The sequence below is a fragment of the Anomaloglossus baeobatrachus genome, chromosome 3, assembly GCF_048569485.1.
Source record: "Anomaloglossus baeobatrachus isolate aAnoBae1 chromosome 3, aAnoBae1.hap1, whole genome shotgun sequence".
Taxonomy (NCBI): Eukaryota; Metazoa; Chordata; class Amphibia; order Anura; family Aromobatidae; genus Anomaloglossus; species Anomaloglossus baeobatrachus.
The window spans coordinates 598,136,015-598,149,643 of NC_134355.1; the positions used below are offsets into that span (position 1 = coordinate 598,136,015).

At 41.1% G+C, this 13,629-nt stretch overlaps 1 protein-coding gene across 3 annotated transcripts in view; it reads left to right on the forward strand.

Annotated features, from left to right (window-relative positions):
• LOC142296918 (ephrin type-A receptor 3-like) overlaps positions 1 to 13,629 on the forward strand; it is a 448,562-nt gene that overhangs the window by 132,767 nt on the left and 302,166 nt on the right. For all 3 annotated transcript variants that reach the window (XM_075341041.1, XM_075341040.1, XM_075341042.1), the window contains 2 exons: positions 8,091 to 8,155; positions 9,685 to 10,345. In XM_075341041.1, the coding sequence (XP_075197156.1) occupies positions 8,091 to 8,155; positions 9,685 to 10,345 (726 nt within the window). The remainder of the gene's footprint in view (positions 1 to 8,090; positions 8,156 to 9,684; positions 10,346 to 13,629) is intronic.

The window sequence follows — 13,629 nt, forward strand, 5'->3', positions numbered from 1 at the left end:
CCTCTCCATTACTAACCCTGGGCTTGATGGCAGCTGTGATGTTTGACAAATAACAGCTGACATCAACCTCATATATTACCCCAATCACCATTGCACCAGGGCAATTAGAATCAGCCAGGTAAAGTGGTAGAATTAGTGCATCTAATTGATGCGCCAATTGTGGGGCAGCTGCGGGCTAGTATTTTTAGTTTGGGGAGGGCCCAATAACTATGGACCTTCCCAGCCTGCAAATGCCAGTCACCAGCTGTCTACTCTACCTGTGCTGGTTATCACAAATAGGTGAGGAATCACAAGTCATTTTTTTTTCTCACTGCGCCTGCCAATCACAGTAAAGTGATTAGCAAAGATGACTATAGCATTACTATGATTGTCAGGCAATCCTTGGTTACTTGTTGGCTGAAAATCAGTCACCAAACATGTGGGGAAAGGATTTTAAACTCATGAGACGAATACCAAAATACTCGACGAGTAACGAATATCCCGAATACCTTAATATTTGTGCAAGTAACAAATAATGACGAATATATTCACTCATCACTAATAATTACGCTTCCCTATATATATATATATATATATATATATATAGCCACATAGACTACATATTATAAAAGGATCATTATACAGTAACAGTTTTAATGTGTTACAGCAGACCAACATATTGAAGCCATACTTAAAATATTGAAATTTTATTTCTCTCAAAAAGGTCCCTTTAGCCCATATGATTCGATTATTACTATTAAAGACCATACTATTTGGGCCACTGTTGAAGCGTTTGCATTGGGGCCTTCAAGCTGCAAGTTATGGCAATGAGAGTGGAGTAATACAACACAATATTATGAGTACCAGTACCGTACAAAGCGCAAAATGCCACCACAATGCTGAAATAACAAGTTATTTGGTGACGAATAATGCCAGACATTGCCCTAATGATACCAATATAACTAGCCAAGTAACAGTGCTTTTACAATTTCCAGGTGGCACTAAAGGGTACTTTACATGCTGCGATATTGGTCCGGATATTGCTAGCGTGCGTACCCGCCCCCGTCGGTTGTGCATCATGGCAAATCGCTGCTCGTGGCGCACAACATCACTAACACCCGTCACACGGACTTACCTTCCCTGCGACGTCGCTGTGTCCGGCGATCTGCCTCCTTTCTAAGGGAGTAGTTCCTGCGGCATCACAGCGACGTCACACGGCAGCTGTCCAATAGCAGAGGAGGGGCGGAGATGAGCGGCTGGAACATGCCGCCCACCTCCTCCCTTCCTCATTGCCGGTGGACGGAGGTAAGGAGGTGTTCGGCGCTCCTGCGGTGTCACACATAGCGATGTGTGCTGCCGCAGGAGCGACGAACAACATCGCTACTGTCCAGACAACGATATTTGGTGTTGGAACGACCTCTCCAACACCAACGATTTATGTCTTTTTTACAATCGTTTTAGGTCGCTCATTGGTGTCACACGCTGCGATGTCGCTAACGACGTCGGATGTGCGTCACAAACACCGTGACCCCGACGATATATCGTTAGCGATGTCGCAGCGTGTAAAGCACCCTTAAGCAGGTCCTTATTATCTAAACCAAGTAACATAGACTTATATTGTAATCATCCTGAAGAGAATAATGGAAGTGTTTAGTTGGTGAAGACATCAGTGTATTTGTCTATTTTGCCCCCCCACCTACACACACATATACATACGTCCTAAAATCTGTCAGGGAAAAAATAACTAAAGTTGCATAAGCCAACTTCGTATTAAGAAAACCAAAGTGCTGAGAGATGTGACCAACAAATGCAATAGTAGAGGACATAGCAGAACCTAGATGTAGGATCAGATTGGGTTGTGTGCGGGCCAAGGAATATGGTTACCTAATGTAGACGTCCTTGAAGAAATCAGTTTTCAAGCTTTGCTTGAATTGGGAAGCCTTTATATTTCTGACCGATGTTTTTGGCTCATGAGACTCAATGTGGACAAATTGGAACTTTTGTGTTGTTCATGGTATATTACCTATAAGAGGTTGAATCAATGTGCTGTTAATACCTTACCCATCAATGAATTGCATTTCTATGCTAAGTATTCGTTCTACAAATCTGTTCACAGAGATCGCATTATACGCTTCATTACAAGAATATACTGAGGAAATCTCTCAGTGCATGCACCAAATGTAAATCCACCATGTTTGCAACTATATGGAATACATATAGTTTTCATAACACTCCTTAAAAAAAGGCAGCATATACGATATGATATCTGATGTATATACGGTATATAGTGGATAAAATAAGTATTGAACATGTAACCAATGTAAATATATTTAAAAGGTACTGTTGAGATGAGTTTCTCACCAGATGTTGGTAACAACCCATCCAATCTACACATGCAAAATTTCAAACCATAGATGTCCATAAATTTAGTGATGTGTAATAATGAGAAGTGACATAGTGAAAAAGTATTGAATACGCTTACTGAAATTTATTTAATACTTCATACAAAAACCTCTGTTGATGATGACAGCTTCAAGATGCCTCCTGTTTGGAGAAATTAGTGGTATGCATTGCTTGGGTGTGATTTTGGCCGACTCTTCCTCACAAATACTGTTCAAATCCTGAAGATCCCGTGGGTTCCTTCTATGAACTCTGAGCTTTAGTTCCTTCCATAAATTTTCTATTGGATTCAGGTCAATTTATTGGTTGGGCCAATCTAGCAACTTTATTTTCTATCTCTAAAACCAATTGAGATTTTCGTTGGCTGTGTGTTTGGGATCATTGTCTTGCTGAAGTGTCCACCCTCATTTTATCTTCATCATCCTGATAGATGACAGCAGATTTTTATCAAGAATGTCTCAGTACATCTATACATTCATCTTTCCTTCAATTATAAGAAGTTCACCAATACCATGTGCTGAAAAAAAGCCCCATACCATGATGTTCCCACCTCCAAACTTCACTGTTGGTAAGGTGTTTTTGGGGTGATATGCAGTGCCTTTTGGCTTCCAAACACGGAGTGTATTATAGCATCCGAAGAGTTTAATTTTGGTCCAGACCTATTCTGCTAGTAATTCATAGGCTTGTCTAAATGTTTAAACGAGCTTGAACATGATTTTTCTTCAGCAATGGTGTCTTGTGTGGTGAGGGTGTATACAGGCCATGTTGGTTGAGTGCATTTTCCTTGACACAACTGTTCCTGTTAATTCCAAGTCTTTCTGTAGCTCTCCACAGGTGGTCCTTGTCACTTTTCATTCTTCTGGTAATTCTTTTCACTCCCTTGTCTGAAATCCAATGGGGAACACGTGGTTGTGGCCGATTTATGGTGAAAGTTTGTTCTTTCCACTTCCGGATTATGGCCCCAACAGTGCTCACTGGAATCTTCAGTAGTTTAAAAATTCTTCTGTAACCAATGCTATGATCATGTTTTGCAACAAAAAAGTTGCAAAGGTCTTGAGAAAGCTCACTGGTTTTACCCATCATAACATGTTTCTTGTGTGGCACCTTGGTAATGAAACATTTTTATAGACCGTTAGGTGAACCAGTTGTAATTATTTTTTATTCAGTAGCAGGATTGCTTTCTAATTACTGATAGATTTAAGCTGGTGTCATGGCTTTTAATGGCTTTTTGCACCTCTTCTTCTTCGTGTGTTCAATACTTGTTTCTTTTGTCATTTCTCATTAATACACATAATTTATGGACATCTAAGGTTTTCTTTCTTTGCCTGTGGAGAATGGATCGGTTCCTACTGAGATCTGGTGAGAAGTTCAAATCTAAAGCAGCTTTAGAAATATATTTTCTTAGGAAATTATTGATACTTACGGTATTCCCCCTGCTATATATATGCTTTTTTTGTTAACCAACTGTATTGGAAAGTGGAGAAGACCGCACATTTCTTTAAAGCATAAAGAGCTATAAAGGCACTCTTTTGTTATTCATTCAGTAGAGATGGAAAGAATGAATTCACAGGCCCTAGAACAGTAGCCACGCTAGTAATCTGTGGCCGACGGATGGGAGCCCTACAAACCGACTCCTACCTGCCGTCATCTGCAGCTCTTCTTTTGATTAGTCGCAACATTGCATGTTCGTCTTGTCAAATCAATGACATTACACTGATCAAAAGAGGAGCCGGGATGCTGTCAGGTAAGAGGTGGTGCGCATAGTTCTCATCTATTGAATTTGCACCATCTCTACCATTGGGCATATAGTGTGCTACAATAACGTGGTCAGCATACTGTACGTGTGCCGCAACCGTGTCAGCAGCCAGGCTGCTCGGATCCGGATCCATGGTGGCTCGAGGGGCGTCCGGACCTGGGGGTTGTGCGGCCACTCAAATGAAGGGAGTTATTTACAAGGAGAGTTATAGAGTTCGTGACGCCACCCATGGTATGTGGTAATTAGGAGTACCATCGCTGCAGTTGGGAGTACTCGGGGGTGATAGAATGGGGCAGTCAGGTGTTAGAACCCTCCACGGGTAGGGGGGATGTCCCGGGACTCGGTGATGGGAGCTGTGGGGTGCCGTGGGGAGGGAAGAGGGACACTTTCGTACTCACACAGTCCATAAAGCTGACACCGACAACTGGATAAGCCAAACTTCTGGACACCGCTGCAGCTGAGGTGAGCTAGTTTGGGTCCCGTCCCCGATGGTGTTGCCTGGTGATCTGTGACCTTCCTCCTGGCACTTAGTTCACTTCTTTGTTGGCCCCGGTACCATAAAACTAGTCGGGTCCCGCTCCCCAGTGTCGCTGTGGGAGCTTGCTCTCAGGGTTCACGCTTGGGATTTTCTGGACCATTTTAGTGGAAAGTCCTATCCCCCTCGTTGCACTAGTACCCCAATTTTGGAGCGGGTGGAGAGCGGATCTTGAAGGCTCTGTTCTCGTCAGGTGAATTGTCAGGTTGCCTGAAGCTACTAGTTGACCTAGGGTCCACGTACCCCATCGTGCCCTGGTCCCAGCCCGGTCATGGTACAAGGCCGCCAGCTGTCCTCCTCAACAGTTCCGTGCCCCTTGTCACGATCCCCTGCGACCGGGGGTCCAGCTCCTACTAGGCCCAGACCACCGTCTGCCACCTAGTTGCTTCAAGGAGCCTGGCTCCTGACCTCCTCTCTCCTTCACTTCACCTCCCCACTCTGACTTCCACACTCTAACTACTGACACTCCTGACCTTCACAACCAACCCCCCAAGTGGGCGACCCTATTCCACTCAGGCCGTCCACTGGTGTGTCTGATGGGTGTGGTGCAGAGTGTACCTAGGTACCATGTAGTTGGGGACCCATAACCAAGGAGGAGGTGGATATTGCACAGAAGGACAGATTGTGCAATAACCTGTTACGACCTGATAGTCCAGGGCGTCACATATGCACTGGGAGCGCAGTGGTAGCGCACAGTCTCTGCCGGAAGAGGAAACTTGCAAACCGGTGTGACATGGCAGTATGAAGGAGTATAATGTATTTTTAATTTTTTTTAGACTGATGCTGGACATATACACTTTAGGCCGCAATCGTTTTTCACAGTCCATACTTGGACCACAATGTACCTACTGGCCCAGGATCTCTTGGACCGAACTTGACAGACTCATGGGCATTTATGAGACTGGCAAGTTTGGGTAAGCAGACAAAAACTTGCGCGTGCTTCATGGTCTAGGTACAGATTGTGAGACGCAGATGTGTGAAATATGCCTTAGTGCTCATTCAGACGTCAATTTTTCTCGTACAGGTTTTGTCCATGGTTTTCATGGAAAGAACTTGCATCTATAATAGTCTATGCAGCTGTTTACATGTCCATATATTTTTGAGGATTGAGTAATCTGCACTAAATCATGAAGACATGTCCGATTATCAATATTGCCAATGCATGTATATGACTGAGTAAAACAAATGCTCAGTACTTGGATGCCATCCATGTGCTATCCAGTTTTCATTGACTGTTTCATAGGGTAAGATGGAGAAACCCCAATTATTTTCAGCAAAGAAAAACGGATAAAACTTGTATCAAACTCATGATAAAACCTGATCAATCACTGATGAAACACAGATTGTGTTTTACATATGAGAAAAATAAGCAATGCCTCAATGAGCCCTATTTACCCCATACAACTACCCCATATATATATATATATATATATATATATATATATATATATATATATATATATATATATATATATATATATGTATCTACACAGTGCATTTTGCAGTTCTGTATTCTGGTCTCCTTTGACAGCTTATGTTGTAGAGTTGTAGAGTTAATACAGACAAGAGTGGATCTATGTCAATCACCTCCGGTTGGCTCCGGTAGCTCAGAACTGATGTATGTGCCGCCGCTGACTTTGTAGCTTCACATGCACTTGCTTTACAATGTGAAGGGTAATTTCAAAGAGAGTGGATCTTAAAACCTCTGTCACTGATGTCTTAAGATACACAATTTTTTGTACTCTCTACTTAATTCTTTGTCCAAAACATAAAGGGAATATGTGTGAAGGGCAGACGTGATACGGGGGCTCTACTCATCTTAAACATGTCACTGCAAAAGATCTGATTGTATTATTGGCACTGTGACTTGAATAGATTATATTATAGAGGATGTCCAATTTCAATAATTCCTTTTTTTGTTAGAATGGTCCTTTGATCGGACTGTGACAGAATGTTCTCCTGCTAAGACCCTTAACAGTAGAACTACTGGACTCGTGACACCTATATAGAAATACATAGTGCAAAGTAGTCAAAATGACTACCTCATTAGTTCTAGTGTTAAAATCCATTAGAAATGGTGGAGAAATATGGTACATGTTCATCATTTCCCCCCAGTGCCCCACTGGTGAAATTGGGTATTACAACGTTCTCAGATAAAAGTTTTGTCCAGCCCTATGTAAAGTTTTTTGTTATTTTTTTACTATTTTTTATAAATTGGTGTAAATTAAAAAAGTTAAACAAATTATAATTATACTCACCTCTTTAAGGCACTGGTATCATATCAAGGCTTATGTAATATTCCACTGGTTGTTGTTATTCTCCTAAACATAGTGATGCTGTTTCAACAAGACCTGTTACCGATCACTAACTTAAAGAGGGGTCCACTGCAAAGCATAGTGACCACATCGATGTAAATCTGAGACAGAAGACTTTTTCTAAATACCTTCTGTTGTCAATTCAGCCTCTGAGCGGCGCTATTGCTGCGGGCTGCTGTGACCTCTGCTGTCTGGTGATGTCAGGTCAACTTCCGGAATTGGGAGTTGACCCGACATCACCAAGGCGGGACTCAATCTCCCTGAATGACTGAGTTGTGGGCGGAGTTTCATCCATTATCTTGCGCAATCTCTTCTTCACCGCAGAGTGCCGCAATCAAGAGCCATGCTGGGCTGTGATGTGCGGTGAAACTTTGCCCACAGCCTAGTCACACAGGGAGACTGGGTCCCGCCTCAGTGATGTCAGGTCACCTTCCAATTCTGGAAGTTGACATGGCATCACCGAACATCAGGGGCCGCTGCATCCCGGGTCACATGATGGGGATGAGTGAACAGCGATAGCGCCGCTAACTGGCAGATTTGACAACAGAAGGTATTTCGAAAAATTCTTCTGTTTCAGCTTTACATCAATGTGGCCACTATGATTTGGAAAAGTCCACCTCTTTAAGCCTTTTAAATCAATAAGTTGCCTGTGTAATGCACCATCATGTCTGGTAGTCCTAAACTAGAGACACTTTTTGTGTCTACACTCCACTCTGGGTAATAGATGGGGGTCCTGAATGAAGAATATTCTGTTTTAACCCAAAGATTAAAACAGAATAAGCAATATATGTATGATCGGCGGTAAACCAACCACTGGGACCCCAACCAGTCATGAGAATGAAGGGTGATATGGCCTCTCTGTTAAAGAAACGGTATTGTGCATGCTTGACCACTCACCATTATATGCCTATAAGAGATGTGGTTTCACATGCCCACTAGCATTTTTTTCACATAGGAATTTGGTGACTCTGGTTCTTGGAATAGGTGGGAGTCCTAGCAGTCTGATTCCCCGTAATACACATACAAGTATATAAATGTTTTAACAACAAGTAAATATATGAATGAATGAATGCATAAACTAACATTTTGACAATATTTGTTCTAGTGACCTTGCTCGATTCTATGTCTGCCCTGGGAGACCTGGGATGGGTGGCGTATCCACCAGAAGGGGTGAGTATTTCAGATCCTACACTTTTGGTATACATTGTAGTGGCACAATTGTTACTTTTTAATACAACTACTGTATATAAGGATATATTGTGCAGAAAGTTTACAATGAACGCATTCTATCGTATAGGGACCATACCATTTTGGAGTGGAATAGTTATAATAGGATAAGATTAAGATTATAAAATCTAATTAGAATTGAAGAAATGTTATTATGTAGTTTATGTTAATAAAGTCGGGTAAGAGTAAAATAATAGTTTAATCGGGCATGCTTAAATACCATTTACATAAAATTTCCTTGTACAAAGGCTTGTGACAGGCATTCAATTGAATCCAAAGCGTAGTTAGTATTTTCAGACTTAATGAGATGATACTAAATTTTAAAATCTTCTCTGTAATTTTGGTTTCTGAAGCAAAAACTGTGTCGTATGCATTAAATTGGAGAAAAATTAGGATTCTGATTGGTTGTACTAGGCCAAGTCTTGAGGATTCTACTAATCCTAAATCCATAATTTAGTTCAGCTGCAAACCAAAGTCTGCATTTCCAACTTCTCTAGAGTATTTTAGTTTTCAGGGATATTTACATCACTAAGAGTTATCACCTGTTCTTTGGAAAGGTGATAACGTGCTTATTGGTGGTGGTTGGACCGCTGGTGGCTGGTGATCCTGAGACTGGGACTCTGAGACGTCCCTTTGGAAAGTGGTAAAGTCCCATAGAAAGTGAATAGGGTAATGGCATGCATGTACATTTCAGAGGCCCACCCTTGGTATTGGTGGGTGTCTACCAACACCGATCGAAAAGTTATCACCTTTGGGTATCCCTTTGCGTTTTAAATTTTTTTTCACACTTGGCCCATCCATTAGTCAACATATTGAGTAAGCATATTCTCTAATTATCAAGCCGTTAGATGCTAGCTGTAGAAAATGTTTTATTGATGTTCCTGAAATGTTTTTGTATAGACGCTGAAGGAGGAGATGGGAGAAACACCGTGCTGCCATGTGGAATTACACAAATCCAAGTAGTAAAGCAGTGATTTTTGTCAACGTGTTTCTGTGAACTCTTTTGCCTTTTTCAGGACAAATTTTGAACTGAAGAAGGCGAAAATGTTTGCAGAAACAAGTGAAAGACAAAAAAGTCCAGCTCACCACTGTGTCCATTCATCCTTTGTAGTGAGTCTCGGATCCAGCCCCGCCATAGTTTCAAATCAATAAAGATAACGATCTCTATTGGTTTATAGAAACGCGTTGACGAATAAAAATCACTACTTTACTTCTTGGATCCATCGAATAACATACGGCCGCACGGCGTTTGCATCGTCTCCTCTCTTTGTGGTTATATCTACTACAAGGGTGATGCTGCAGTCATGTCTATGCTCGTATAGTGGTTGTGGCTTACACAACTACCCCAGGTGAGCCTCTCATCCCCCTCCAAGATCTTATTAACCCCCCAGATAAGACCCTATCTGCACCCCTATTGTCTTTTAGTCTATTTTTCAGTTTAAAATTTTGAATGTTTTTCTGTTTGTCAACAGTGGGAAGAAATCAGTGTAATGGATGAAATAAACACCCCAATGAGAACCTATCAGGTTTGCAATGTCTTAGAGATCAACCAAAACAACTGGCTGAGAACTAGCTGGATCCCAAGAGGAGGTGCTCAACGTGTCTATATCGAAATCAAATTTACCTTACGAGATTGTAACAGCCTACCTGGAGTATCAGGCACCTGCAAAGAGACCTTTAACATGTATTACTACGAGTCTAACTTTAGCAACCTTCGACACATTCCCGAGAACCAGTTCATTAAAATAGACACTATTGCTGCAGATGAGAGTTTCACCCAAGTGGATGTTGGAGACAGAGTCATGAAGCTAAACACAGAGGTCAGAGACATAAGCAATTTATACAAGAAAGGGTTCTACTTAGCTTTCCAAGACGTTGGAGCGTGTATTGCCCTGGTGTCAGTCAGGGTCTTTTATAAAAAATGTCCAAGCACAATCCGTAATCTGGCTCTGTTTCCAGACACTGTCACTGGAGGAGACTCGGCTTTGGTGGAGGTTAAAGGATCATGCGTAAATAACTCAGTGGAGTTTGATGCACCCAAGATGTACTGCAGCGCCGACGGAGGGTGGCTGGTGCCGATTGGCCGATGTTTTTGTAAGCTGGGCTACGAAGAGAAGAAGAATGGATGTCAAAGTGAGTAAATGTCTATATTCTGTTCGCCGTCTGAAGAAATATATTGCTGCTTTTTGGTGTTAAATTTGTCACCCCAATTACATTAGGTTGTACAAGAAAATATTATTTATAAACACTTAGAACAAGGCTTTAGCAAAGAGAATATTGTTTGGTGCATACATTGGTCCCTCCCATAATTCTGTCTCCAAAATTGAGTTTATAGTATCAACCTTTTAATATTTAGTTACATAATTACATAGGTTGAAAAAAAGACCTAGGTCCATCTAGGTCAACTTTTCTCCACCAATTATACATTTTCTCATTAAGTAATTTATAACCAACAATGTTTTCTGTACTGAGGAAATCATCCAGCCCTTTTTTAAAAGCTGTTATGATATCTGCCATTACTACCTCTTGTGGTAGGGCATTCTACAGTCTGACTGCTGTAACTGTAAAGAACCCTTTCCTATTTAGGTGCCGGAATCTCTTTTCTTCCTGGTGCCCTGGTCCTTAGTATTGTATTTGGAAGAAATAAATCATGTGCCAGTCCTTTATATTGACCACACATGAATTTATATATATAAATGAAATCTCCTCTGAGATGTCTTTTTTCTAAGCTAAACAAATCCAACTTTTTCAACCTGTCATCATATGGGAGGCCTTCCATTCCTTATAGTAGTCTAGTTAGCCGCCTTTGAACTGACTCTAACTTCTGAATGTCCTTTTTAAAATGTGGAGCCCAAAACTGGATCCCGTATTCCAGATGTGGCCTTACAAGTGATTTATAGAGGGGTAACAATACGTTGGGATCACAGCATCTAATCTCTTTTTATACACCCTAATATCTTGTTTGCTTTTGCAGCTGCTGCCTGACATTGAGTGCTGCTGCTCAGCTTATTTGTAACCAGAATCCCCAAGTCCTTCTCCTGTTCTGTAGCCCTGTGTTTCCTTGTATTTCATCTTTTTATAGGTTAAGGATTACCAATAATTGTTCTCTTATTATCTGTAATATTACATAGTTACATAGTTACTAAGGTTGAAAAAAGACCTAGGTCCATCTAATTCAACCTTCCTCCACCAGTTCTACACCTGGTCACCAAGTCATTTATAACCAACAATGTTTTGTGTACTGAGGAAATCATCCAGCCCTTTTTTGAAAGCTGTTATAGTGTCTGCCATTACTACCTCTTGTGGTAGGGCATTCCACAGTCTGACTGCTCTAACTGTAAAGAACCCTTTCCTATTTAGCTGTTGGAATCGCTTTCCTTCCACTCGCAGTGAGTGCCCCCTTGTCCTTAGTATTGTTTTCGGAAGAAATAAGTCATGTGCCAGTCCTTTATATTGACCACACATGTATTTATACATATAAATGAGATCTCCTCTGAGACGTCTTTTTTCTAAGCTAAACATATCTAACTTTTTCAACCTGTCATCATATGGGAGGCCTTCCATTCCTTGTAGTAGTCTAGTTGCCTGCCTTTGAACTGACTCTAACTTCTGAATGTCCTTTTTAAAATGTGGAGCCCAAAACTGGATCCCATATTCCAGATGTGGCCTTACAAGTGATTTATAGAGGGGTAACAATACGTTGGGATCACGGGATCTAATCTCTCTTTTTATACACCCTGGAATCTTGTTTGCTTTTGCAGCTGCTGCTTGACATTGAGTGCTGCTGCTCAGCTTATTTGTAATGAGAATACCCAAGTCCTTCTCCTGTTCTGTAGTCCCGAGTTTACTTCCATTTAATGCGTACGCAGCTATAGGATTACTCCGTCCTAGGTGCATTACTTTACATTTATCAACATTAAATCTCATTTGCCAAGTATCTGCCCATTCTGACATCTTATCCAGATCTTTTGTAATATTATACTATCAAGTTCAGTTTTTAATATCCTACATAGTTTGGTGTCATCAGCAAAGACTGACACTTTACTATCAATCCCATCCACAAGGTCATTAATAAAAAGATTAAAAAGAATTGGTCCTAGCACAGATCCCTGCGGCACCCACTGCTGACTATGGCCCATTTAGAGAATGTACCATTTATGATTACTCTTTGTTTCCTATCTTTTAGCCAATTCCTTACCCAGTTGCATATAGTTTCCCCTAGTCCTTGCTTCTGGAGCTTTAGTATAAGGCTATTATGTGGTACAGTATCAAATGCCTTTGCAAAGTCCAAATAAATCACATCAGCTGCATTACCAATATCCAGGTTTGCACTTACCCCCTCATAGAACCCCAACAGGTTGGTTAGACACGACTTATCTTTCATGAATCCATGCTGTCTGTCAGTTATTATATTATTTTCTATTATTTTCTTATTATCTGTAATATTCTCGATTGTATTGTTGGCTTATACTTGGACAATTCCTCTTTGCAGTGTATGTTTCAAAGATGTAGATGGGTTAAAGGCGTTGTCTTTGGAGACTTTTCTTATGAAGTACAAGTATCTTTGGCTGAAAATCATTTTTGCAATTGCGTTTCATTCATACTGTTATGCTGATTGCCTTCTATAGCTTCTGTGTAGCACCGTCTATTACTGGATTCAGAGTAAAAGCCTATAAAAACCAAAAGGTCAAAAATTGTTAATAAAACCGAATTGTACGAAATTAATTTTTCTTTTTTAGTCAAAAGTTAATAGTTTTAAGAAAAAAATTCCCCAGAGGTAGACAACCCCATTAATGATAAATCCCTGGTTGACTTGTGTAAGAGTCAAAGGGTTTGGCTCTTTTTAAAAACAGGTTACAATGGTCTAAGCAATAAAAGGAGTAGTACTCACTAATCGCCTATCTGTCCCATGCGAACTCTTCCCACGCCCCACCATTTCATGTGGAGCCTTGTACACAGAGACTGGCGGGAGACCCTTTTATCCTGCAGCTTGGACTCAAAAGGCAAAAATGTTGACAATCTACTGCATATATCTTGCTTTATATGTCTTCCAAGAAAAGTATCCTGGCCTCTGTTAGGCTCATCCACACTACGTCTGTGCCCATTGTCGGATGCATAGGCTTAGAAACTATAAGATACCCCATCTGCTGCACTCTTTTATACCATTAAACAGTACACAGGGGCATGCCAGGAAGACGGAGGCCACAAGAACACACTTTTGGCCTCATTATGGTGAACAGTCCCCTATGGTGACTTTACAGTAAACGTTGAGAAAAGCTATTGACATACTGCATATTGTAGACTAAGTGCACAGATGCAGTGGGGGCCAAGGATTAAATTACCCCATAACGGAAAGACCACATGTATGCTCATGAAACCTTCTTACTGGTGGACATAGTGATGCCCCTTATTATACA